We start from the raw sequence: 25,790 nt of genomic DNA, 5'->3' as shown, positions 1-25,790 counted from the left end.
TGAGATCTGGAATGTGTCCTGCGGATGTGGCATAGGGGCTCAGCCAATGCCCAAGTCAGTTCTTACTAGACCCAGGTCCAGTCTGGGCCTTTTTTCATCCTGGACAGTTAGTGGGAGCAAGGTTGGATGGGCATTCATATTCTAACTCAACAAGCAAGCAGTGGGTGGTGTGTTCAGAGCTGCCAGGTTGGTGAGGAGGTAGGGGTGATGAAATGAGCTATGTGTAGACCAGCATCCAGTACAAACTGCCAGCCCAGCCACCTAGCTGGTGAGTTAACTCTGCAAGTGTTGGTCATTGCAGCCATGGGTTCCCCCTACTGGTATTTTTCAGGAACTGCTGGTAGAAGGAAGGGATTGAGGCTTCAGATACAAGCAGGAGGATGAAGGCCAGGAATCATCTCTGTTTCCTAGACACATGCAGTCCCATCGATGTCCATTAAAAACAACTCAGGGGCCTCCCTGGTGGGCGCAAGGGGTTAAGCACCGCACTACGAAGCAATCCGCAGCCTCTGCAGCGCAAGTTTGATCCCCTGCCAGCCAGGGAGCAACCCACATGGCGGGTAGACCTCTCCTGTCTCGCCTGCTGCTCCCCTCAGCAGTGTATTTCAGTCAGTCTGCCTGTTCTGTTCCTCACTCTGTCTCTGGTGAGTCTTCTCACCCCCCCCCCACATCTCTGGTCTGTACCCCAGCTCTTGTATACATAAATAAATAAATCTTAAAAAAAAAAAAACAAAAAAAAACAGCCTCCCCGATGGTGCAGTGGGTTGAGCGCAGCGCTATGAAGCTGTCTGCAGCCTCTGCAGTGCAGGTTTGATTCCCGGAGGGCCAGGGTGATTGCCACATGGCGCGGCAGACCTCTCCTGTCACGCCCGCTGCTCCTCTCCGCAGTGTATTTCTGTCATCTGCCTGTTCTGCTCCCTGCTCTGTCTCTGGTCAATTTGTAACAGGGTGGTCTCCAGGAAAGTGGGAGGTTCCAGGTTCCCTGCCCCACCCAAGGGAGGGTGGAGCTGAGCAGGAACAGAAGAGGACGCAGAGGAGACTGGGGAAGGAAGGAAGCAGGATGGAGCCAGAAGGAGACCTGGAGGAGGCACATGGAGCCTAGAGACACGTGAACTGGGTGCTTGTCTTTTGGTGGTGGACTGGGTGACACAGATGTGGATGAGACCCTTGGGGAGGTGACAATGGCAGCTTTTATCTTGATGTTGATTTTGCTCTTTTCCTTCCGGGCTTTCTGGTTGTTTCTGACCCTTTTTTGTGGGTCCCCACTGGAAGATGCTTTAGACTTGTGGTAGGCTTTGGGGTCTTGCTCTTTTTTGTGGGTCCCCACTGGAAGATGCTTTAGACTTGTGGCAGGCTTTGGGGTCTTGCTCTGGGCCGATCCCATATGGATGGACTTTTACCCACGAGGGGACGGGTAACTTTGGGTGCTTCATTTAGAAACTAGACTCTTTGCCTTTCCTGTATTGTTTCCTAGTTTTATTAAAGTTCCTTCCCACTAAAGTCTCATATGTTTTGTGTTGACGCGGTGGATGGCAGAACCTAGTTAGAGCAGGCAGGTTTGCAGGGTCTGGGGTGCCCCTCTCCCTGCCCTGTAACAAATCCTCTCACCCTCCCATGCCTCTGGCCTGTACCCCAGCTCTTGTTAAAAGTCAATAAATCTTAAAAAAAAAAAAGTAAATAATCCAGTCAAAAAATGGGCAGAAGAGCTAAAAAGAAACTTCTCTGAAGAGAAAATGCAAATGGCCAACAGGCATATGAAAAAATGTTCAACATCACTTGTCATCAGGGAAATGCAAATCAAAACTACAATGAGATACCATCTCACACCAGTGAGAATGGCACATATTAAAAAAAACTAGCAACAACAAATGTTGATGAGGGTGTGGAGAAAAAGGAACTCTCCTGCACTGCTGGTGGGAGTGCAAACTGGTCCAACCACTATGGAGAGCTGTGTGGAGATTTCTTGACCTACTAAACATAGAGCTTCCATGTGACCCAGCAATTCCACTCCTAGGTATTTACCCAAAGAACACAAAAACAGTAATTCCGAAGGACACCTGCACCCCTATGTTTATTGCAGCACTGTTTACAATAGCTAAGCTATGGAAACAACCTAAATGCCCAAAAATAGATGACTGGATCAAGAAGATGTGGTACATATACACAATGGAATATTACTCAGCATTCAAAAAAGATAAACTCATGCCATTTGCAGCAACAAGGATGGAGCTGGAAGGGATCATGCTCAGCGAAATAAGCCAGAAAGAAAAAGAAAAATACCGGATGGCCTCACTCATAGCAGGAATTTAGAAAATAAGGGATCAAGAAAAAGACTAATTATAACAAAGTAAAAATCAAAATCAACAGGCAACTATAAACCAGAGACACTCTACGGGGGCGGGAGCGGGGAGAAGGAAGTAGGATCAAAACAAGGGGGGAAGGTGGGAATTTTATGGGAATGATAACCCAGATGAAAATGTGTGTATTGTACAAAAATGAAAAATGATGTAAAAAATATATAAAATAAAAATTAAAAAATTCCTGTTCCAAATATATATAAATAAGTTTAAAAAATATTCCAGTTCTTGAACTTCATATAAGTGGCATCAAAGAAGTATGTATTTTGGTTCAATGTATTTTGCTGAACATGTTTTTGAGATTCATCTATATTATTGTCTCTACCTGTTACTCTTTCATTTTCCTCATTGAATCATATTCCACTGAATGAATATACAATGCCCTGTTTGATCATTTTCTTTTCAATGATTTTCCAGTTTTTAACTACTGTGAGTAAAATAGCAATGAATTTGCAACTCTTTCGTGAACACATGTTTTCATTTCTCTTGAGTATATAACTGGGAGTAGAATTTCTAGGTCAATTGGTAACTCTATGTTTAACTTTTTGAGGAAATGCCAGACTGTTTTGCAAAGTATTTGTACTTTTTGCATTCCTATCGGTTGCATATGAGGGTTCTGATTTCTCTACATCCCCATCAATACTTACCATTCTCTGTCTTTTTGACGATAGCTATTCTAGAGAATGTGAAGGAGTGTCTCATTGCGGTTTTGATTTGCATTTCCCTGATGACTAGTGATGCTGAGCAAGTTTTCATGTATTTAATGACCATCTATATATGTTTGGAGAAATGTCTATTCAGATCCTTTGCCCCCTCCCCCCTTTTAAGAAAAAGACATTACTGTTTTTAATTTTTGCATAGAAGAACTGGGGTGTATGCCAGATGCGTGGGCCGGAGAGGATTCACCAGACATAGAGTGGGGAGCAGAGCAGGCAGATTAACTGAAATACTCTCCTGTGAGACAGGAGAGGTCTGATGTACTATATGTGGGTTAGCTCCCTGGCCAGGGGACCAGGGGACCCCTAGGTCACCGGGGAGGCCCTCCTTTGCCCATTTTAAAAGTAGATTATTTATTTTTATTATTTTTTTATTCAGCTGTAAGTTATTCATATATTCCAGATGCAAGTCTCTTAATAGATATATGATTTGCAAATACTTTCTCCCCTTTCGTGGGTTGCCTGGGGGGAGGATTCTAGTCCGGTTGCAGAGAAAGACACAGAGGATGGGGTGGTGGTGAGGAGGAGCGGTGGAGGAGAGGCATTATAAGGGGGGGGGGTCTAGGGTGAAATTTCTGAGTGAACTGGATGAGCTGCTCTTACATCACCCAGCTCTGCTGGGAAGAATGTGTGTCATTGTACGCTCAGAGCTGTGTGATCAGGCATGCGTGCTAAGTGTCAAGGACTTGGCATCTTGCAAAAAGACCAGGAACATGGATTGAGGGTTGGGGGTGGGGATTTAGAGCCTTCCCACGCTGCCTTCTAAGTCCATGTGACAAACTCCCACAGGACTAATGAGTTACCTTGGAGGCAGCATGATGTGACATGGGAGCCACACATACCGGGCTCTAGATCTTGCTTGTAGGAGATGCTACTACATAGTTCTGCCCCCAGGTCCCGTAGCCATTCCCATGACTTCTTTCTGCAAGCCCTTGGGATTTTCTGCCAAGGACTTTCTCTGCTCAGAAGGCATACAGGGAAGGCTGGAAGTGCCAGGAGCAATCCTCAATCCTTATTTTCCTCATTTCTTTGGTGGGAAAATGACACTGTGTTCAGCACTATGTCCCACAGGTCCAGAATGGGGTTAGCCCCTTATTGCCCTCAGAGGTAATTTGCTCATTATTGCATCCTGAGTTGGGTTCCTTTCATTTTTTGAAAAGATTTATTTATTTATGCATACAAGAGCTGGGTACAGGCCAGAAGTGTGGGCAGGGGATGAGAGGATCCACCACAGACAGAGCGGGGAACAAAACAGGCAGACTGACTGAAATACACTGCTGAGGGGGGCAGTGGGCGAGTCAGGAGAGTCTGCTGCGCCATGTGGATTGCTCTCTGGCTGGGGATCAAACTTGTGCTGCAGAGGCTGCGGATTCCTTCATAGTGCAGTGCTTACCCCCCTGTGCCACCAGGGAGGCCCTCATTATTATTACTTTTTGGCTTCTTAGGGTCATCTTTTTTTTTTTTTTTAAAGATTTATTTATTTATACAAGAACTGGGGTACAGGCCAGAGGCGCGGGAGGGTGAGAGGATTCACCAGAGATAGAGTGGGAAACAGAACCGGCAGACGGATGAAACACACTGCTGAGGGGAGCAATGGGTGAGACAGGAGAGGTCTGCCGCATCAGCTGGGCATCTCCCTGGCCAGCTGGGATCAAACCTGCGCTGCAGAGGCTGCAGACAGCTTCACAGCGAGGCACTCAACCCACTGTGCCACAGGGGAGGCCCATGGTCATCTCTCAAATATACCATTTGTACTCACATCTCAGTGTCTGCTGCTGGGAAGCCCAACCTAAAGTTACTTGGATATTCCATTTCTCAGCTATTTCCTTGGAGATCATTTGACCTGTTGAATCTTACTTTCTTCTACAAAATGGAGATAATAGCACTTTGCAGGCGAGTCTTGAGGAATAGCATCTAGCTCAGACATATTAAAGGTTCAGTAAATGCTAGTCCTCTTTTCAGTTTTTACTGGTCTGTAACAGATTTTTTTTTGAAGTAGTTTTTTTAAATTTAAGATTTATTTATTTATGCATACAAGAACGGGGGTACAGGCCAGAGGTGTGGGCGATGAGAGGATCCACCAGAGACAGAGTGAGGAATAGAACAGGCAATCTACTAAAATACACTGCTGAGGGGAGCAGCGGGCGAGTCAAAAGAGGTCTGCTGTACCATGTGGGTCAGCAACCTGTCGGGGGATCAACCTCAGGTGGTCAGTGATAGTGCTGAGACTTAACCCCTAAGCCACCAGGGAGGCTCCACATGTATTAATTCATTTCATCATCACAGGAATTTGAAGACACAGGTTCTATTACCACCATCCTTATTTTACACATATGGAAAACTCAGGTTTAGTTGAGTACCTTGCTCAAACTTACACAATTGGCAAGGTGGGCAGTCTGCCTTCTAAGTTCATATTGTTAACCCCTGCACTGTGCTATTCTCATAGTAGGTGATCAGAAAATGCTTGTTGAACAAAATTGTGTTTATTCTACATTGCTAACAGCATTTGTCCCCTTCCATTTGCCCAAATTCTAAAGGCACAATCAGTGGAAACAAGGATGAGCTTTGATTTTGGACCTGGGCACTTTCCCTGCCTCTGCTGTTAGCTTAGCAGGAGGCCCTTCTGATTCTCTTGACCAGGGCAATGTCATATGTGATTAGCAGATAGGGGCCCAAACATTTCTCCTTTAGGGCCCATATTAACCACAAGATTTCTCTTTTAAATTCTATGTTGAGGGCCTCCCTGGTGGTGCAAAGGGTTAAGCACTGCCCTATGAAGCAATCTGCAGCCTCTGCAGCATGAGTTGCATCCCCGGTGGGCCAGGGAGCAACCCACATGGTGAAGCAGATCTCTCCTGACTCACCCGCCACTCCCCTCAGCAGTGTACTTCGGTCAATATGCCTGTTCTGTTCCACACTCTGTCTCTGGTGAATCCTCTCACCACCCCCTGCCCCGAATCTCTGGCCTGTACCCCAGCTCTTATATGCATAAATAAATAAAATCTTAAAAAAAAATTCCATGTCGATCCAACAAATCTCTGTAGACCTCACTTTGGACCTCAGACTCCACTGAGGAGCTTTTGGGAACCCTCATCTTTCCTGAGGCCCACATGGAAATACACTATGTCTCCTGTAGGAGCCATGCTCTATAACTTCATCAGATTCCCATTCATTGTTTCACTAGGTGCTCCCCACAGCGCTGCAAATCAGCTGGAAATGGCATCATAGCAGGGGCAGAGAGCAGTGAGAACATATGGGTGAATCTGAGACAGGGCCAACATTAGGATCCAGTTGTCTGCCCTGCAGCTCATAGTTTTCTCTTCATGACTTGCCTGATGGCTAGACTATGCTTCCTGTCAAACACTTCATAGCTCCTGAAGCTCGCTCCCCTATCTTCCCTCTCTTGCACTAATTCTCATCTGTCTGTTTTCACTCCCGCCCCTTTCTGTCCCAGCTGTGGGAGTCAGGCTCCACTCCCAGCAGGCTGGAGCTGGACAATGGGCTCTTATTCTGGTCAAAGAATCCCTGCAGTGTCTCCCACCCACTGAGGCCCCCTTCCAGCCCCTGAATGGTGTGGGTGGAGGGCCCTGCGGAGGGCAAGAGCCATTGGCTGGCAAGACAGAGAGTGCCCCTGGCTGTTGAGCTCCCAGAGGAGGTTTACAATGTAAACACCACTCACAATAAAAGCCTGTTTTTCACTCCCAGTCCCATTTCTCCAAGTAGGCATCTCTAGACCCTGTTAGTTCTGTTTTTTTTATGGGTTATGCTGATGTCCATTCACATTAAGTGTACCTTTCTGGGGCCTCCCTGGTGGCGCAGGGTTAAGCACACTGCACTGTGAAGCAATCTGCAGCCTCTGCAGCACGAGTTCAATCTCCGGCCCGCCAGGGAGCTACCCACACGGCAAGGCAGACCTCTCCTGACTCGCCCGCTGCTCCCCTCAGCAGTGTATTTCAGTAGATCTGCCTGTTCTGTTCCCCGCTCTGTCTCTGGTGAATCCTCTCACCCCCGCATCTCTGGCCTGTACCCCAGCTCTTGTATGCATAAATAAATCTTTTTTTTTTAAAGTGTACCTTTCTGCATATCCTCGTTTCTTGCATTGTTTTCTTTCTCTTTCTACCCCTTTCCCTTTATATTCCTTGGTATAACTTGCCAGTCCCTCGTTCTTATTTCATTCTGACTCCATCATGCTCTCTCTTCTCTCTCTTTCCATGTCTTTCTTTCCAGATCTTACCCTGCCGTGCCTCTGTCTCTTTCTCCAAGTCTCTGCGTCTACCTTTATGTCTCTCCTCGCTTTGTCTTCCAGCTCTGTGCCTGCAGAGGCTGCTGTCCATGCTTCTCCCCGTGTCCCGCCTCGCCTCCTCGTCACCCCCTGCCCTGCCACCTGGGCCTGGGACCTGGACGACCCTCGTCAGCCACCCGCTCTCCTGTCTCAACCCCTCGTTCCTGCTCCCGGCGCCCCGGGACCGGCGTGTCCGGGCACTGTCCCGGTAGCAGATGCGGGCGCTGAGGCCCTGGCTGCTGGCCCCCGGCGCCCACCCCGCCGGCCCTGCGCCCCCGTGGCCGGCCGCGCCCGGGACGCAGCACCTCGGACAGCTCCGGGCCCGCTTCTCGCGGGGGGGGGGAGTCTCGCGAGAGCTGCCGCCGGCCGGGCCGGGGCGCGCGCGGGAGCGGGTCGGGGGCGCGCGCGCGCACCCGCCGCTGGCCCGGGAGCGGCTCGCCGCGGGCTCGGCGCCGCATCGCCGGGTGCAGCGCAGCACAGCCGCGGCCTCTCGGCGGCGGAGCCCCCGCGGCAGGTGAGTCCCGGCCCGCGGCTCGGAGGTGGCGCTGCGGGGGAGCCGCGTGCGGGGCCGGAGGGGTCACCCCCTTCCAGCCTGGCTCCCCCAGCGCCGCACCTCTGGGTGCACCGGGCCGGCCGGGGAGCTGCGGAGCCGGGGCTCGAGGTGACCTTACCTGCTCGGGGCGGGGGAAGAGCGCCCGGGGCGTCCCGGCCCCCGCGCCCCCGCCCCTCTCCTCGGGGGACCCCGGGTCTGGAGAGGGATGACGTCAGGCCCGGGATCTGGAGCCGGGCCTCGGGCCTCCATCCCCCGCCCCACCTGGCGCTCCCTGGAAACGGCCTCCTCCCCCCGGGTGGCGCGCGCGGCCGGGGCTGGGGGCCGGGGTGCGGGGCCGGGGTGCGGGCGGCCGGGGCGGGGGCGCCGGGGCCGCGGCGCTGCGCCTTCCCTCGGGTGCCTCCTCCTCGGGGCGCCCGCAGGTGGCCTGGCCGCGCCCCGCCCTGCGCTCCTCGGGCGCCGACCTTTGCGCGGGGCTGAGCCGCGGGGTGCGGGGGAGGGGCGCCCGGCGGAGCCCGTGCAGCCCGCGCGGGGGCGGGTCGGGGCGCGGGCCGGGCCGGTGGCGGCCGCGGGGACGGGGCGAGGGGCTGGAGCCATCCCCGCACCTGCCTCGGGGGCCCCTGGGGCGCCCGGCCCGCGCTCGGGGCGCGCAGCGGGGACGCATGGAGAGGTCGCCGCCCGGCGCTGGAGCCGGCGATGCCCGCGGCGGGGAGGGAGCCGGCGCGGCCCGGGCGTGCTCGTCGGAGACGCGAGCGGAGGGAGGCGAAGGCCGGGGGCCGGAGGCTCCTGGCACGGTGGCACCTGCACGGGGGCAGGAGAGGGGGCGCCACGTTGGGGGGTGTGGGCGAGGCCGGACAGGGCGGTAAGCGCCGCCGGTGGGGAGCGCGGCCCCTGGGCCCAGTCCTGGGCCTGCTCCCAATCCTGGGCCTGCGCCCTTGGGGTGGGGATTCTGGAGGATTTTGTAGCCTGTTCTGCCCCCACCGGGTGGGCTGAGAGAGGGAGGTGGTTCTTGCAGGCACATGACCGGCTGCAGAGAGGTTCTGTTGGAGCGACACCCGGCTGAGGAGGTCCGGGGGGCCTAGTAAGCCGCGGGAAAGTCTCCAGAGCTGGGAGGGGACTGTCCCCGGTGAACAGGTCTAGGGACGGTGTAGTAAACCCCTGGGGAGTGAGAGGGTCCTGCAGGGGAGCCCTGGATAGGACCCTTGGGCGCTGGAGCTGCTTCTTTAATCCTTTGCCTGGCTGGCTTGCTGGCCAGAGTTGGTTCCTCTCTCTGGGCAGCTCTTTGCCAGCGCCTTTCTCTAGGGATGAAATAATAGGACTAAGTACTGACCTCCCTTGAGGAAGCTGCTTGTTCTAGTTTAGAGCCTCCCTCCCCTGCTCCTTCTGTGTCTCCCTGTCCCGCCGCTTTCCCACAGCATTTCCTCACCGACTGACTGCACTTCCTTCCTTGCTCCCGGCCTGGAGTCTCTGAAGGCTTCCCGGAGGAAGTGTGGGACAGCAGGGCTGGCAGAAGCTGTGGGCTGAGCCGGACTGGGGGAGGAGGGCGTCTCTTGCTTTGCTCCCACCCCTGGGGAGGGTGTCCAAGTTTTAAGTAAGAACATGGATTGACTGTGCTCTGTACCTTGCCCTCTGCTGGGAGCCTCCTGGAAGCCCCCTCCACGAGGAGGTGAAGAGACTGGATGAGCAAGAGTGAGCACTGGATGCTCAAGAACTGTTGCAGAATGTAAGCAGTGGGATGCAAAACTCAGATGTCTGGAAAGGCTTCACCAAGAAGCACGATGTGAGAAAACAGGACTTAGAGGAGCCGACAGGGTATGGTTTAGGGGCACTGGAAATAGGTGGGTGTCCAGACCTGGTGGCCTGCATGAATCTGGGTTGTATGGGAAGTGGGTCAGCCATGGTAGAGAAGCAGAGGGAGGCAGGTATCTGCTTGACACAAGGCCTTGAGTGCTAAACACAGGATCAGTGGGATCTACTGGAGAGTTTGTGTCAGGCCAGTGATAGCAATGCCTGGAGTGCTGTTTTCTGAGGAGGAGTCATAGTTCTAGGATTTCAGGGCTGGGGAATGAGGTCAGGGGATGAGACATGGAGTTGGGGGAGGGTTGGGGGGACACTCCTGTGTTGGCAGCCATGCTGTGGGCAGGCAGGAAAAAGATGACCATGTTTATGCATAGGATGAGGGGCTATTGCAGGGGAGGAGAGAGGGCTGGTGAGCAGGGACCTAAAACTAGCTTCAGGTCCCTGGCTTGATCTGAGGTGGCTGGGCTTTGTTCTCTCTGCCATGAACCCCTCTCTCTCCACTGTGGGAGCTTTTGTACCTCCAGCTTCACTGTAAGAAACAGAATGAATTATAGCCTGGGATTTTTGAAGACAGTTGAGGTAGCATTAGTTATAAGATAGCTAAGGAGGCTTCCTTAGGCTTCCTCTCTTTGGGGAGATGTGTAGCACCACCCAAAACTCCCCAGCACTAGGAAATACTGTAAATTTGGGAGCAACTTGCTATTTCTTCCATTTTGCATTTAAGAATGGTGTTCTATAGAGGCCAGTTACCAACCCCTCCCCACCCCCCAGTATACTGGCGAACCCTGAAATAAGGTCAGGTTGCCTGGAGCCTGTGACCCCAGCCTCCTGCAGCCCCCTCCCTCCAAGTCTAAATTCTCTCTGGGCTGTCTTCATATGCAGACCGCACAGTCCTGCCCTGTGCTCTGGCCCTGAGCTTTGATTTCTCCTTCCATCCTTACTTTGCTGCACTGACTTCTCTGTAGTGGTGGGGACAGCTTTGGGACACAGCCTGGTACTAGGACAGGGGTCAGACTGGAGCCGGGGTCAGAGTCTCTTCCTTTGAGGCTCCTCCGATCTACTATCTCCCTGGCCTCCCTTCCTTGTTATTCTGGAGGACTTCAGTGCTGGACCACAGTCTTCCACTCTCCATCCCTTTGTCCTATGGAGGCAATGCCTCCTTCAGCCGTCCTTTCTCCCGGCCACGCCTCGCTGGTCAGCCCTGGCCTGCAGCCACCTCTGAAACCTTAAACTCCAGTATCCTCTGACTACAGCCCAACTTTTATTTTACCTGTTTGTGAACTCAGGGAGATCTCTATCTCTAGTTCCTGACACCACACTTTCTGAGACCTTCCTGGGCCCCATGGTCCAGTACTGTAACCATTCTCTGGCCCACGCCCTCAGCGACCATGCCGCTCGGCCTGTGTGTCCCGCCCACTCCCAGTGCAGGACTCTGCCCTCAGAATGTGGAGGGCGACTGGGAGCATCAACTACCCGGCTGGCTCAGCTTCCATGTGGGGTCTTCAGCCTCACTGGTCTTCCATTGCTTCTAGAGACCCTTCCTCTGTTCCTGTCTGCTCCCCATTCCATTCCATGGGAGGAATATTCCAAACTGGGCCACTTTCCTAAAGGCCTTTACTCACGGAGAGGGTGGTTGGAAGTCTGTGTGTGTGTGTGTGTGTGTGTGTGTGCGTGCACGTGCTCGCTTATGGCAGGGGGGGTGGGGGTGTCATTAAAACTACTGATTTTTCTCCACTTCTCAATTCCCAGTGAAAGGATTCCTAGTCTTCTGTGCCTCTCCGTGGTGGAGGCCGGTCCTGCCTGTCTCCTGAGGTGCCAGTGTCCATCAGCTGTTCTGCTTCTCCTCTATGTCCCTTAATCTCTGCTCCCCTATGAATATGCTCATCTCCTAATTAGAAAAGCCTTTCTAAGCCTGTCCTCTGCTGCTGTTTTAAATCTAAGGCTTTGTCTCTGCAAAAGTGATACATGGCCATTGTAGAAACTTTAGAAAGGAAAGATAAGTAAACTTATCTGACTTTCAAGAGAATGCTATTAGTCCTTTGGTGTGTGGAACTTCAGTGTGGTCACTGGTATTGTCTGCATGAAATGAACACTTCGGCCACATTTTTTGAGGCTGGTCTGCTAGACTTGTCCCTTCTTCCTCTGCCTCTGGTTTTCTATGCTTCCTGGCAGCTGACCTGCTCCCCACCACGCCCTCAAGCTGTGACTTCCTGGTGGCCAAGTCAGCCCATGTCGCACCTGGCACTCTGTGGTGTGGACATTGTTGACCTGGCTGCCCAGTCATTAAAACGATCAAGATAACCTGTATTCATTGACATGAAAAATTTTCCTGCAATTTTGTTGAGTGGAAAAAAACAAGTTATAAAACAGCATGGATAAAATGACCTCATCTTTGTCATATATGCTTATAGAAACACAAAAAAACTGAAAACCTAAAGGTCAGACTTTTAAAGGGAAGGCTTCTGGGCCGCCCTGGTAGCGCAGGGGTTAAAGTCTCAGCACTATCAGCCCTGGGACATCACATGAGTTCAGCAAGAGTTTGATCCCCAGCCAGGGAGCTACCCACATGGCACAGCAGACCTCGCCTGTCTTCGCCCGCTGCTCCCCTCAGCAGTGTGTTTCAGTCAGTCTGCCTGTTCTGTTCCCCGCTCTGTCTCTGGTGAATCCTCTCACTCCCCACACCTCTGGCCTGTACCCCAGCTCTTGTATGCATAAATAAATAAAAATGAATTTTTTTTAAAAAAGAGAAAGGGGTGGCTTCTGAGAAGGTGGATTTTGGAGGAACTTTTATTTTCTGCTTTATGCACTTGGATTTTTTTTGTAACTTGCAGATGTTTTTGTACATTTTCATTTTGTTAAAAAAACAAACTTTGGGGCTACCTATTTTTAAAAGAATAGGACCCTCAGTGGCTCCCATGTGGGCTTTGACGATAAAGCCCAGATCCTTCAAGGCTAGGATGACAGCCTCTCCCACCTTTCAAACCTGTTTTTGTGTTTCTTCCCTCCCTCCACTTTGAGCTTCATCCCTGCTCTACTTCTTTCTGCTCTTGAATTTGTCATGTTACTGCCCTGAGCTTCACATTTGCTTTCCTGGCCCTGCTCCCCTGGCCGTCTCTTACTAATCTTTCAGGATTCAGCTCTGCTGTCACTTCCTCTATGAAGCCCTGCCTGGCTCCTCCAGGATGGAACAGGGAGGTGTTCCTCTTTCCTCCCACAGCTTTTTGTACTTACTCTCCCAGAGTGCTTCTCAGGCTGTGCTCTGGCCGTGCTGTGGCTGTGCTGTAGTTCTCCCTTGAGTTGGGTCCTTTGCTCTTACTTCCTCCCTCTCTACTGCAGCCTGTCTCCTCTGGTACCGAGAAAATGGAAGCATATGGGAGTGACTCTCACTGTCCTTTCCAAGGCCTCAAACCTGCCCACATCTTGTGCGTCATGCTGTCCTTCCACTTAGGATTGGGGCTGTCCCACCTGCTGTGTTGGCGCCCATGCTTCTCCCTGTCAGGAGCTTACCCTTCATCTCTCTTGTAATTGCAACTTTCCCTGCAATTACAATTCCCTGCAAAAATTTTTTTTTTTGTGGGACCCTTGCCGGCGGCCGGGGAGCAAACTGGCGCTGCAGAGGCTGCGGGCAGCCTTGCAGCCCAGCGCTCAACCGCTGCGCCACCAGGGGAGGCCCTCCCTGCATTTTTTAAAAAAGATTTATTTATTTATGCATACAAGAGCTGGGGTACAGGTCAGAGGTGTGTGTTGGGGTGGGGGGGGGTAAGAGGATTCACCAGAGACAGAGTGGGAAACAGAACAGGGAGACTGACTGAAGTATACTGCTGAGGGGAGCAGCGGGGAAACAGGAGAGGTCTGCTGTGCCATGTGGGTTGCTACCTGGTGGGCTGGGGATCGAACTCGTGCTGCAGAGGTTGTGGATAGCTTCATAGGTTGCGTCTTAACCCCTTGCGCCACCTGGGAGGCCCTGTTTCCATCTTAAACACTCCTCGACCACAGCCGCCCTGGACCTCATATCCCACCTAGGTAGTACTGGATCTCTGTCCCCTTCCTAATTAAGCAGGCTTCTTCATACCTGCTCTCAGCGTAGCTGTTCAATGAGCTCTAATTTGGCTGCTACTCCTACCTACCGCTGCCCCTCCATGGCAGCCCAAAGGATTCTTTCTGTGGTCACAGATGACTTGCCATTGCTAAATGCAATGACTTTTCAGGTACATTTCCTGCAAGTGGCATCTGTCACATCTGTCCACTCTCTACTCCTGGCTCTGGAGACTGTAGCCTCGTCTTCCTGCCTCATCAGCTGCTCCTACTTCTCTGCCAGCTCATCTTCTTCTGCCTAACTTGTTCTTTTTCATTTTTTAAAATAGGTACTACCTTTCCATGATTCATAATGCAGAAGGACGTGCTGAATATCATCAACTCTAAGATGGACATGTTGATACTTCTGAAAACATTTTGTCTTCTGTGTCTAAAACATTTTTGGTGTCTATGATTACAAATTGGCAGTTTTTGTTTCTTTTGGTAAATAAAATAATGATCTATCTTAAAATTGATGGTGAGTGGGTTTAGGCAACGTAAAAATATGTAGTAAAAATTCTTCCTCCCACTTGCTCTATACCTACACACATATGTATTCCCCCCACGTTCTTACTTCCATAGTTCTCAAAGCTACAGAAAAGCCTACAAAATAGTTCAGTGAATACCTGTATGAGGATCCTTCACCTCAGTTCACTGTTTGTTAATACTTTACAGCATTTGTCTTACGTAATATTTTTTCAGAACCTTTTGAAAGTAAGTTGCAGACAGTTACAGCAACATGTATCTTCCTAGAACAAAGAGGTTCTCCTACCCTATATAACCACAGCTCCTAAGAAATTTAACTTTGAGCTCTGGTATCTACTCTGAAGTCTGTATTCAAACTTTCATACTTGTCTTAACAATATATAACTGTGATTTAAAAATACAGAATCCTCTCAAGGCTCACTCATTGCATTTGGTTGGATGTCCCTAGCCCTTTCATTTAGAGGAGTTCCCCCCACCAGTTTTGTCTTTCATGACATTAGTATTTGTCCTGAAGAATGTTCTACAATCTGGATTTGTCTAATCGTTTTTTCATAATTCTATTCAGATTAACATTTTGGCCATAATACTATGTAGGCGGGCCGCGTCCCTGTGTGAGTGTCACACCAGGGACATGACGTCCTTTTGTCCCATCCAAAATGCTGGGTTTGGTGGTTTAGCATTGCGGATTGGGTTGTCTTCATTACAGGAGGACTATTTCTCTGTTGTGATTAATAAGTAATCGAGGGAGTGGTTCTCAGACTGCACCGGTTCTTTAAAATTTTAATTTATTTTTTGAGTAGAGAACAGGGGTGTAGGCCAGAGGTGCAGTGTGTGTGTGTGTGTGTGTGTGTGTGTGAGTGAGAGGACTCACCAGAGACAGAGGGGGGAGCAGAACAGGAGAATCTACTGAAACACACTGCTGAGGGCAGCGGCGGGGAGACGGGAGAGATCTGCTGCGCCATGTGAGTCAGCTCCCTGACCAGGGGTTGAACTCTGGCGTTAGGGGTGCTAGCACTAAGACTCAGCCCCAGGCTGCCATTCCTTCCCTGTTTGTCAGATCTTTCCTTTTCTCTCCTGCCTTTCGTGTGTCTTGGTGGAGATGTGCATTCCTTTCCCTCAGTGTCTTATGACCCATTCCTAACATTATTCAGATTTTTCTCCAGCTTTTTATTTTGAAAACTTTTACCCTAAACTAAAATGGAAAGATTCGTACATGGGACACTTCATTCCGATTCACCAATTGTTAGTTATTTGCCACATTTGGTTTGATTCCTTGTCTATCCATCTACCATTTTTTATTTTCTATCAGAAGGAAGTTTCAAATATCGTGACATTTTACCCCTAAGTAAAGCACATATTTCCCAAGAATACTCTCCATAACCCCAGTACCAGGATCACACCCAAGGAGTGTGATATGAACACAGTGATATTTTCCACTTTCCAGTCTGTGTTCACATATCTGTGATCCCTGGGAGGGCTTTTGCGTTTCCCCGTGAACTGGGATTCTGTGTTTCCCCCGTGAACTGGAGTCTGTGTTTCCCCCGTGAACTGGATTCTGCGTTTCCCCCGTGAACTGGATTCTGCGTTTCCCCCCATGAACTGGATTCTGCGTTTCCCCCCATGAACTGGATTCTGCGTTTCCCCCCATGAACTGGATTCTGCGTTTCCCCCGTGAACTGGGGTCAATCAGAGTTTACACACTGCTTAGTGTTTGCTGCCACGTGGCTTTGTTTCCATGCATTTAATCCCTTGCTATTTTATTTTGTTTCATTTGTTTATCTTTTAGGATGTTAACATTCTTTTTTTTTTTTTAAAGAGGCATGTATTTTTATTTATTTATTTGCTTGTTTGTTTGTTTATTTATACAAGCACTGGGTACAGTCAGAAGCGCGGGAGGGTGAGAGAATTCACCAGAGCCAGAGTGGGGAACAGAACAGGCAGACTGACGAAATACACTGCTGAGGGGAGCAGCAGGCGAGTCAGGAGAGGTCTGCTGTGCCCTGTGGGTAGCTCCTTGGCTGGCTGGGGATCGAACTCATACTGCAGAGGCTGCTGACAGCTTCACAGTGCTGTACTCAACCCCCTGTGCCACGAGGGAGGCCCTCTTCCTCTCTCAGAACAAATGTCACCGTGGACTCATGATTAATTTTAACAGTTAGTATGTTATGTATTATCTTTCATTACTTGTATTGATCATTGCTATTTTTGATGCTCTTAATTATCCCAGATCTAGTTGGTGGTAACCCCTTTAAACTGGTGTCCTTTTAATACGCTCATTAGTTGAATTAGTTGTTTCTGGCACCACAAGATAGTGTAGCCTGACCAGTCAACTTGTGACCAGCCAGCCAAATGTCTGTATTTTAAATCCTGAGTTCTTACTGGTACTGACACCTACAATTCAAATCCCGCATCACAGGGCTCTTTCCTTCCCACATTCCATAGTCTGTCTCCTACTCTAATAGCAAGAACCAGGTTCCCAACATTAGCCCATCTGCTCTCACGCTCTCTCCTGCAGTACACAGGACAGAGGCTCAGAATCGTCACACTCGTGTGACAGAAACAGAACCCTGCAAATTTGTAAATTTCTTTCTAATTGTTTTGTCCTTGAGATCGATACTTCTAGAAGAACACGGAGCACTGTTATCAAATTACTTGACCAGTTCTTTTCCCTGTGTGGCTGTGTTATCCGTTTGCGTAGTCAGCTTCATTGCTTTATTTTCAGCATCCCCAGTGCCTACGAGGCAGCTCTGTGTTTGGGGAGGGGTCTCCCTGCACCTCAGACCTGCCTTGCTTGTAAGGCCACAACTTCTTGTCTTGCCCTGGATCTGCGCCTCTTTCCCCGGGTGCTTCCTGTGATGGACAGCCCTGTTGTCCGCTTCGTGGCTTATGCTGGCAAGTGGTCTTCCTGATAGCCTCTCTCCCCCGACTCACCAAATCCACCTCAGGGTCTCAAACTTGCCTCTAAGGCCCTCAATAATCAACCCTGACACCCCCCCCCAAACAAAACAAAACAAAAAAACACAAAACTGCACTGCACCTTGCCAGCCTCACTCTTGCTGCTTCCCTGTTTGCGTTTGTTTTGGCCACGTCGGTTTTCCTTCCTTTCTCTAGAGCGTGTGAGGCGCTGCGTGCTTCCCCTCTGCCCAGAAAGCTGCCCTGCCCTGGACGCCTCCTCTGTGTTCTTCAGGTCTTCTGCTTACGCATAACTGCCCGGCTCCCTAGTCCAGGCCGGATCACCTTGACATGTGCTGGGTGTGTGCATAGCCGCGACCGTCCCGCCGTTACTCACAGCGTTTGTACTGGCAGTTTATGCCAAGGGCTGGGGCCACCTCTGTCTCACTTGCTGCCTCCAACAAATGAACCAGTGGTCAAAGACAGACACAAGACGAAGGTGGCCCAGCTAGGCCTCCTGCCTGGAGTCACCTCCCAGTTCCTTCTCCCCGCCCCAACCTTGGATGGGTTCTTCTGAGTCTGGGTTTGTGCCTTGAGGCACAGGGCAAGCTGCCCTGGAGGAGGCAGCTGGTGGGACTAGGGTTCTACAAGTGGGGCTCTCTCCACTGGCTCCTCCCACTGTGGCAGGGGAGCAGGGCTTGCTTGGGGGAGCTTCCAGCCAGGTTGGGGCTGAGAGACTGGCTTGGGCCAGCCATGATCCTCATCCCGTTTTTCCCTACTTTCAGAGCCTCTGACTTTTTTTTCTTTCCAGTTCAGGACAAAGAGACGTGGCAGGCCCCTGGGCATCCTGGTGCCATCATGGCAGGTAAGGAGGGGGCAGGCCACGTGGGTAGGACATGAAAGTGAGTATAAGCTGGGTGGCCTTCTTGCTAGTTCCCATATCCCCCCTAGTTTTTTTTTAATATATATTTTTTTAATTTATGCATACAAGAACTGGGGCACAGGCCAGAGATGAGGGGGTGTGTGGATTCATCAGAGACAGGGTGGGGAGCAGAACAGGCAGACTGACTGAAATACACTGCTGAGGGGAGCAGCGGGCAAGGCAGGAGAGGTCTGCTGCACCATGTGAGTAGTGCCCTGGCCAGGGATCGAACTTGTGCTGCAGTGGCTGCAGATAGCCCCATAGGCTGCGTCCCAACCCCTTGCGCCACCAGGGAGGTCCATATCCCCCCTAGTTTTGGGAGGTCAGTTTCTATCCTCTTGTCCCCAGGTTTTCCCTGAGGCCTGTCTATCTGAGACCCTCAGAATGACACTGTGAGCCCTCTGTAAGGCCCCTGCCCCTGGGACCAGGGAGGGACCAACCACCCCAATGTCCTGGTCCTCCTGGCCAGCTGATCATGAGCTCAGCGCCCTTCCCCTCTGTCACCATTGCTGCCTATTCTCCAAGACCTTGTCCTCTGGCTTCCAGAGGCTTAGGCGCAGAATGCCAGAGCTAGAGGGACCTTTGGGGACCACCTCACTCAGCCCCCCACTCCTTGGGTAAGCTGAGGACTGGAGAAGGCTGGTGACTTGCCCAAAAGTGTGAATGTTGGAGTGGTGGCTGGAACCCAGGTCTCCAGACTCACCCTCCTGCTTCCTCTGCTTGGAACAGGGTCCCCACGGAGAATGGTGTTGCTCCTTGATGGAGGCATTTATTGTTTTCATTCTTCTGAGAGACAGTGTTTTTTTTTTTTTTTTTATATAGAGGCATGTTTTCTTTCTTTCTTTCTTTTGTTTTGTTTTTTTGTTTATACATGCACTGGGTACAGTCAGAAGCGCGGGAGGGTGAGAGAATTCACCAGAGCCAGAGCGGGGAGCAGAGCAGGCAGAAGGACCGAAGTACACTGCTGAGGGGAGCAGCGGGCGGCAGGAGAGGTCTGCACGCCATGTGGGACCCTCCTCCGGTGGCCGGGGAGCAGCCGGGGATCGAACCGGCGCCGCAGAGGCCGCGGGCAGCTTCGCAACCCAGCGCTCAACCGCTGCGCCACCGGGGAGGCCCCTGAGAGACAGTGTTCTGCCTCAGGGATAGTTTGGGAAGCTCATCCAGGAAGCTGGCTTGGGTGGGTGGGGATAGCAAAGCGGCCTGTGGTGCAGAGCCCTGGGAACAGCCCAGACCAGAGGAAGAATGTACACATGGATCGTCAGGGAGGGGGGATATTCAAGGTGACCCCACCCGGTGTGCCTTGTCCACAGAGAAGGTGAACAACTTCCCACCGCTGCCCAAATTCATCCCGCTGAAGCCATGTTTCTACCAAGACTTCGAGGCAGACATCCCTCCCCAGCATCTCAGCATGACTAAGCGCCTCTACTACCTCTGGATGTGTGAGTGCTGTGGGCTGGGCGTGGGCTGGGGGTGCACTGGGTCTTGGGGTGAGGTTGTCCACAGGCCTGCTGTGCTTCACCCCACTTGCAGCATCTGCATGGCCAGGTAAGCTCTCCCCTGCCTGGCTCCCAGCAGGTACCTCTCATGGCCAACTCCCCAGCAGCTGGGCCTCAATTTCTCTCAAGCCCCCCAGGCCTCTGTTCCCTTCTTCCCTCCAGTGATTCTTCTACTGGAACAGTTTTCTAGGGACCCTCTGGTGACTGCCTTGGGATTCTGGATTTGGAGAAGAATCCTTCACTCAAAGCCTCCTTTTTCTTGCCTTCTCTGGGAAACTGCTCACAGAGAAGAGCATTTAACTTGGAGTTGGGAGCTGTGGGACCCAGCAGGGCTGGTTGCTCTCCTTTCTGTGCAGCGGGCTTCTCACTTGCGGGAAGACCAGGCTCATCGGTCACCTGCAACTCTGTGTTGTGCGTTTTGTGCATTGAGAGTCTAGGGTCCTGATATTAGGCGATTTTGAGGCTCAGTGTTTAAAGGTCTGTGGCAGGTTGGTGGAGAGAGTGTCACCTTGAGGGGTATGGGATTTGACAGTGCCCATCTTGGCTGGTCCAGGGTCCCTCTTAGGCATGTGCAGGGAGGGCAGTCTGGCTGCCCTGCGCTAAGTCCTGGCATCGGGGAACCCCAGCAGTGTGACCACAACCAGCTGAGCCCATGTGACGTTGCCAGGAGTTGGGCCTGCACTAGACTGCTCACCTGGGCACTGAGTGATTGTACCAGGACAGTGGCCAAGAACGTGGTCTTTGCAGCAGCTCCTTCCTGGAGTGGTAGAAATGGTATGGGGACAGACAGGTGACTGTCAAGTCCTGGTTGGCCTCTGGGTGGAGAAGGGACCTCTTCCCATGTAACACGAGAGGAGGAAGGGTTGGGCAGGTGTGGGAGGTTTGTAGCTGATGAGAGGGGCGTGAGGAGGTCCCCTCTGATGCTTCCATCTCTTTCACCACATATGATGTAGAAGTGGGGCTGGAAGTGTTGAGGACCGTGGGATTGGAATGTTTGTGGACAGAAGGTACAGGGAAACCTGATGGCTAAGACTTCTGGGCCAGGCACAGGGTCCACTCGAGCCTGACCGCTGTGAATGGAGAGTGCTGCCGGGCCTCCCCGTGCAGGTGCTGCTTCCTAGCAACATTCAGCTTGGGTACGGCGGCAGTTCCGTTCACCCAGGTTGAGTGTGCCCGGAAGACAGCAGCGAGGGGATTAGCAAAGGGGCCTGATGAATCACGGGCTCTGAGCTGCACAGGGGGTGGGGGTGGAGAGAGATGAAAGCTGATGGCTAGAGGAAGGGTGGCCAAGTCTAGAGAAGTCCATTCCAAGAAGGTGGCAGAGCAATTGCGGCAGGAACACTAGCTCAAGCACGTCTGGAAAGTGAGGTACACCTCATAGGCACCGTCGATCTGTGCAGCTACTCAGCCTTGTGCCTGTGAGACGAGTGGGTTTGGTGCCAAGTAGACCATCTCTCCATGCGCCAGTGAAACCAGCCATCCGTGTTACTGTCTTTTCCTGCTGGCGTCACAAGGATGCCAGCAAAGAGCAAACAAAATCAGTGAGAACACCAAGGTGCCAGGCACTCTGAGGGTAATGGATAGGGATGGAAGAAACGCAGCTGCAATGCACAGGAAGAAATGTCTGCATTTGGCATGAGGGGCCCTGAGGTGGGTGTACTCACAAAGGGGACGGGGTTGTCAGGCCAGACTAGGGGAGCACTCTACTTGACCATGGGCTCTAGGAACTTCCCCCAAGAAGATTGCATCTGGGAGCTGGATTTATGGGCTATAAATAGCCCCCTAAGTCCTCACCCTGGAGATGCTTAAGGGTTCTATTAAGAAACCAAGACCATAGACATCTGGATGTCGGAAGCCGAGGCTGAACCTGCCTGCCTTCGTTCACCCAGCCGGTGTTTATGGAGCCTTAAAGGAACTCAGGCTGATGCCCCAGGAGGGAGCACGTTGATGTCAGAAGAGCAGGGTGCATGTCAGTGCCAGCATCCGATAAGGAGCCTTTGACCCTGTGATGCTGTATTCTGAAGTTCAGCTAGATTGTGTGGGAGCCCGGGTCCCACTCCAGTCTGGTTGATGAACTGGGTTTTTTGCACTTGGAGAATCACGAGAGCAGCCCAGATCTGCAGATCAGAGAGCTAGGGAATAACTAAGGCTGCAGTTGTGACGGATGGCTTCTTGGAGGAGGTGGTATGATAGTGGTCTAAGAAATAGATTTAATAACGGCTAATGTTCCAGCCACTGCTCCCTGCCCTATTGAAGTTCCAGGGCAGATGGTACAATACCTGGAAGAGACAAGAGTCTCTTAGACAAGAGTCTTTTACAAGGGGGGACCCTTTTTGTACCCCTACCTTGCAAGAGAAGGTAGAAGATGGGTTTCCCACCTTGGACTTGGTGATGGCTGTCGGTCTGGGAGGGCCAGGAGCTGAGGTCACTCTTCTAAGGAGAAGAGCATTAATGCTACCTGAGGCTTTGGGGCCCTTCGGAGGCTGAGGCTCTGGGTTCCTGCTCCGGGGAGTCTTTGCTCCAGATTTCCCAGACCCCTAGGAGTGGGTGTGGGGAGGGATTGGTCTAAGCTCGCAGCTTCTTTCTTACAGTCTGTACTTCCTCTGTATGTGTGTGTCTTGTGTATCTGTCTGTGTGTTCACTGTTGTGGGTCACGGTGTGAATCTGTTTAAATGTGGTTTGCACGTGTTTGTGTGTGTGCATCACTGTGCTTGTCCGTGCTGCTTGCATGTGTTTTTGTGGGTCTGTGTTGAGTTATGGGTGTTGTGTTTGTGTCTGGGTGCGCATGTATCTCTGCATGAACCTGTGTCTGTGCGCCTGTCTGGTGTCTGTCTGTCTGTGCGTGCATGTGCTCCTGGGTCTGCAGTGAACAGCGTCACGCTGGCCGTGAACCTGGTGGGCTGTCTCGCGTGGCTGATCGGAGGCGGGGGAGCCACCAACTTTGGCCTCGCCTTTCTCTGGCTCATCCTCTTCACACCCTGCTCCTACGTCTGCTGGTTTCGGCCCATTTACAAGGCCTTCAAGTAAGTGGTTGTTGCTGACCCCAGCTCCTAGCCCTTCTCACCTTGTCTAGACTTCTCTACATCTTTTCTCACTCCCCCAAACTCACCTTCCCTTGGTCACCCTCAATTTAGACTACCAGGTAGGATTGGGGCTTCCTGGAAACTGCAGGGCCTGGTGAGGGGGCTGGGAGTCGAGCCTTCCTCTGAGTTCCTCCCCTCCTCACACTACCCTTGCATAAGAGCAACACAGACCAGGCCTATTGTCGTTTTGCCTTCCCCAAGCAGCTCCATGTTAACTTTTGCTAATGGTGCCACCTGTCTTGGGGGAGCTGCCCAGCCTTGTCCATGTGAGACTCGCTGATTTGGTGCCAGTGAAACCGAGCCATTCATGTACCACTGACACTATTTATATGCTGATGAGGTCTTCCAATTCTGTGCCAAAGGGTCCACCCATGCATGTAACTGAGGGGCTAGCTGTCTTGGTGCCAGCAGTCTACCAATGGGCCTCAACTGTCGTTGCCTGTCGGACCACCTACCCATGTGCCAATAAGGTGTTCATTCTAGTGGGTCTTCCTACCTCTGAACTTATGGGACCATCCATCCATGTGCCAGTGGAACTGTCCAGCCCCTTGACAATGGGTTATTTCTGCCACATGGACTCATCTACTCATGTGCCAATGAGGGCCAAGCACCCATGCTTCAGTGGGTGGTCCATTCACGAGGGGATTGCTCCCTGTGTCATGTTGCATACACAGGCCTAACACATGGAAACCTGCAAAGATCTCTGGGCAAACGCTGCCTTATTTTGGCCTCTCAGTGAGGCCTTCAAATGTCTTCTGTCCATTGTGTACTCACTCTAACTCGGGAGGGCTGGGGGCCTTGAAGACAGGAAGCTTCTATCCAGGTGACAGGAGCCACCTCCTCTGCTGCAGGACTGACAGTTCCTTCAGTTTCATGGCATTCTTCTTCACCTTCATGGCCCAGATGGTCATCAGCATCATCCAGGCTGTGGGCATCCCAGGCTGGGGCGTCTGGTAAGAGACTGGGCTATCGGGGCTGATTGGGGGTGGCAGGGCAGCACTTTGGGTGTGTCGTTGGCTTCTGTGTGTTAAGCTTGGGGACACCATGAGTTATAGGAAGAGAGAGCATTTGGGATATTACGGTAGACATGGCCACAACATTGGAGGGAAGGAGAAACTTGCAGTGGTTTCTGGGGGCTAGGGGTGTCAAGCATCGTGGGAGAACACGAGGGAAGGACGGGAGCCTTATGTTTGAGGAGCCCATCTTCTGAGCCGTGGGGAAGCGTTCTTCCTGAATCCCTGTACATGCCCTTGGGTGTCACTAAGATGGTTCCTGTGCATCTGATGATACACCCCCTTGCTCTATGGGGGTGGCTCCTGGGTACGCCTCACCATGCCTAGCAACCCCAGAGCTGACCTCTTCCCACAGCGGCTGGATTGCCACCATCTCCTTCTTTGGCACGAACGTTGGCTCCGCCGTGGTGATGCTCATCCCCACCATCATGTTCACAGTCGTCGCTGTCTTTTCCTTCATCGCTCTCAGCATGGTACGCGGTCCCCTCTGGCGGCGGGAAGGGGCTGTGACAGGAAACTAGCCCTCCTCCGGGTTACGGGAGGACCCCTGTGTCTTCCAAGGGCCCCGCTGTGGGATGACTTGGTGACTTAGCTCCGGTGTACTGGGCGTGGGTGGGACACCTGGCTTTTACAGGGACTTGTCCCTGGCTGCTTAGATGGGCTGCCTCTTCCCTCTGATTGCCCCTTTGTGCTTCTCCTCCTCCAGGTTCATAAATTCTACCGGGGTAGTGGTGGGAGTTTCAGCAAAGCTCAGGAGGAGTGGACCACCGGCGCCTGGAAGAACCCGCACGTGCAGCAGGCAGCCCAGAACGCAGCCATGGGGGCCGCCCAGGGTGCCATGAACCAGCCGCAGACTCAGTATTCCGCCACCCCCAACTACACGTACTCTAACGAGATGTGAGCCGCGGAGCCTCCCGGGAGGCAGGGCCGGGGCCAGTGGGCTGGGGCTCCAGCCACAGCGCGTGCTGAGGTGACCAAGCAGGGTTCCCTTTTCCTTTTCTCCGCCCCAACTTTGTACAGAGAATCAGAGTTATATATATACACGCACACACACACGCACACACACACGTATATGTCTCTCCCTCCCCCCCACCTTCCGGACTCTGCTCTCGGCACCCCGAGAGCTGCGGGCTGCACGGGGGGGCTGTCCCGTGCGGTGGTAGCTGTGTCCGTGTCCCTTGTGAGTAGTGTGCCGTGGAGGTCTCTGTTGTCGTGGTGCTAGATGTATGTTTAGAACTAAACCAGCTCCTCACCCTCCACCGGACTGCCCGCTCTGAGCTTGGCCAGGGACCCGGCGTGGGGCGGGGGAGGCATAGCAGAGAGCCTGGCCCCCTCCCCAGGGCTGTGACCTGAAACCCTTCCACTGTTGGTCTTACTGGGAAGCAGCAGTATTTAGCACTCCTGGTGGGGGGAGATGGGAGGGTGGGGGGTGAACAGGGGGTCTTCCTTGCTCTTTCTGATCCTGGTCTCCCCCTCAACCCTTCCCTCCCCTCCTCTCCTCCCTGCTGTCAGTTTCTCTGTGGTCTCCTCTCCTGCCAGGCGCTCTCTCCTCCCCTGTGGCATTTCTTCGTCTTCCCCAAGGCTGAGTGTCCCACCTGTATTGAATTTCTGAGACTGAGCCCATTCCCAGATCAAGAAAGCAGTCAGGGGAGCTGCGCCTTCGCCACGAGCAGTGGGCATGGCCCACAGCTGAGAAGCGGCGCTCACTTGGGTACCTGACTGCCAGGGAATGGAAATGCGGGGCTGTCTCCTTGATTCTGAGAGTGGCCTGCAGGGGCAGCCTCCTCTTCTCCCAGCCCTGCTTCCCCCCTTCTATTCCTAGAGCCCCCTCAGTTTTTTCCCCTCTGCCTGCGTCCCTCCTGACACCCTCAGCTGCTGTGACCTGGTTCCCATACCTGCATCTAGGAGGGCAGATTCTCCCTGAAGAGGTGGGTGGTGTCCAAGCACTTTTCAGGCAAAGGTGCACCTGGAGCAGAGGCTGTGTAAACAACTGCTGATCTCGGGGTGAGGTCTGACTGGCTCAAGCCCACTGGGCAGGTTCTGGGCATCTCTGAGTGACCGCTGGATTCTGGGGAGCAGTAGCTGTTCTGTCTGGGTTTGGCAGAAGAGACGGGCATAG

The 25,790-nt window shown here is 52.4% G+C and overlaps 1 protein-coding gene across 1 annotated transcript; it reads left to right on the top strand.

The window, feature by feature from the left end:
- Positions 1-9,172: 9,172 nt before the first annotated feature.
- SCAMP5 (secretory carrier membrane protein 5) lies at positions 9,173-25,086 on the top strand. Its single transcript, XM_054700105.1, has 7 exons — positions 9,173-9,743; positions 17,969-18,022; positions 19,390-19,518; positions 22,442-22,598; positions 23,510-23,611; positions 24,027-24,144; positions 24,378-25,086. Exons 1-7 carry the CDS (start codon positions 9,641-9,643, stop codon positions 24,570-24,572), a joined length of 858 nt encoding a protein of 285 aa, XP_054556080.1. The 5' UTR covers positions 9,173-9,640; the 3' UTR covers positions 24,573-25,086.
- The last annotated feature ends 704 nt before the right edge of the window (positions 25,087-25,790 follow it).

Source organism: Talpa occidentalis, unplaced genomic scaffold (genome assembly GCF_014898055.3).
Source record: "Talpa occidentalis isolate TD23 unplaced genomic scaffold, MPIMG_talOcc4v2.1 talOcc4.11, whole genome shotgun sequence".
NCBI classification, from domain to species: Eukaryota; Metazoa; Chordata; class Mammalia; order Eulipotyphla; family Talpidae; genus Talpa; species Talpa occidentalis.
The sequence above is the reverse complement of the archived record's forward strand: the minus strand, read 5'-3'. Positions and strand labels throughout refer to the sequence as shown.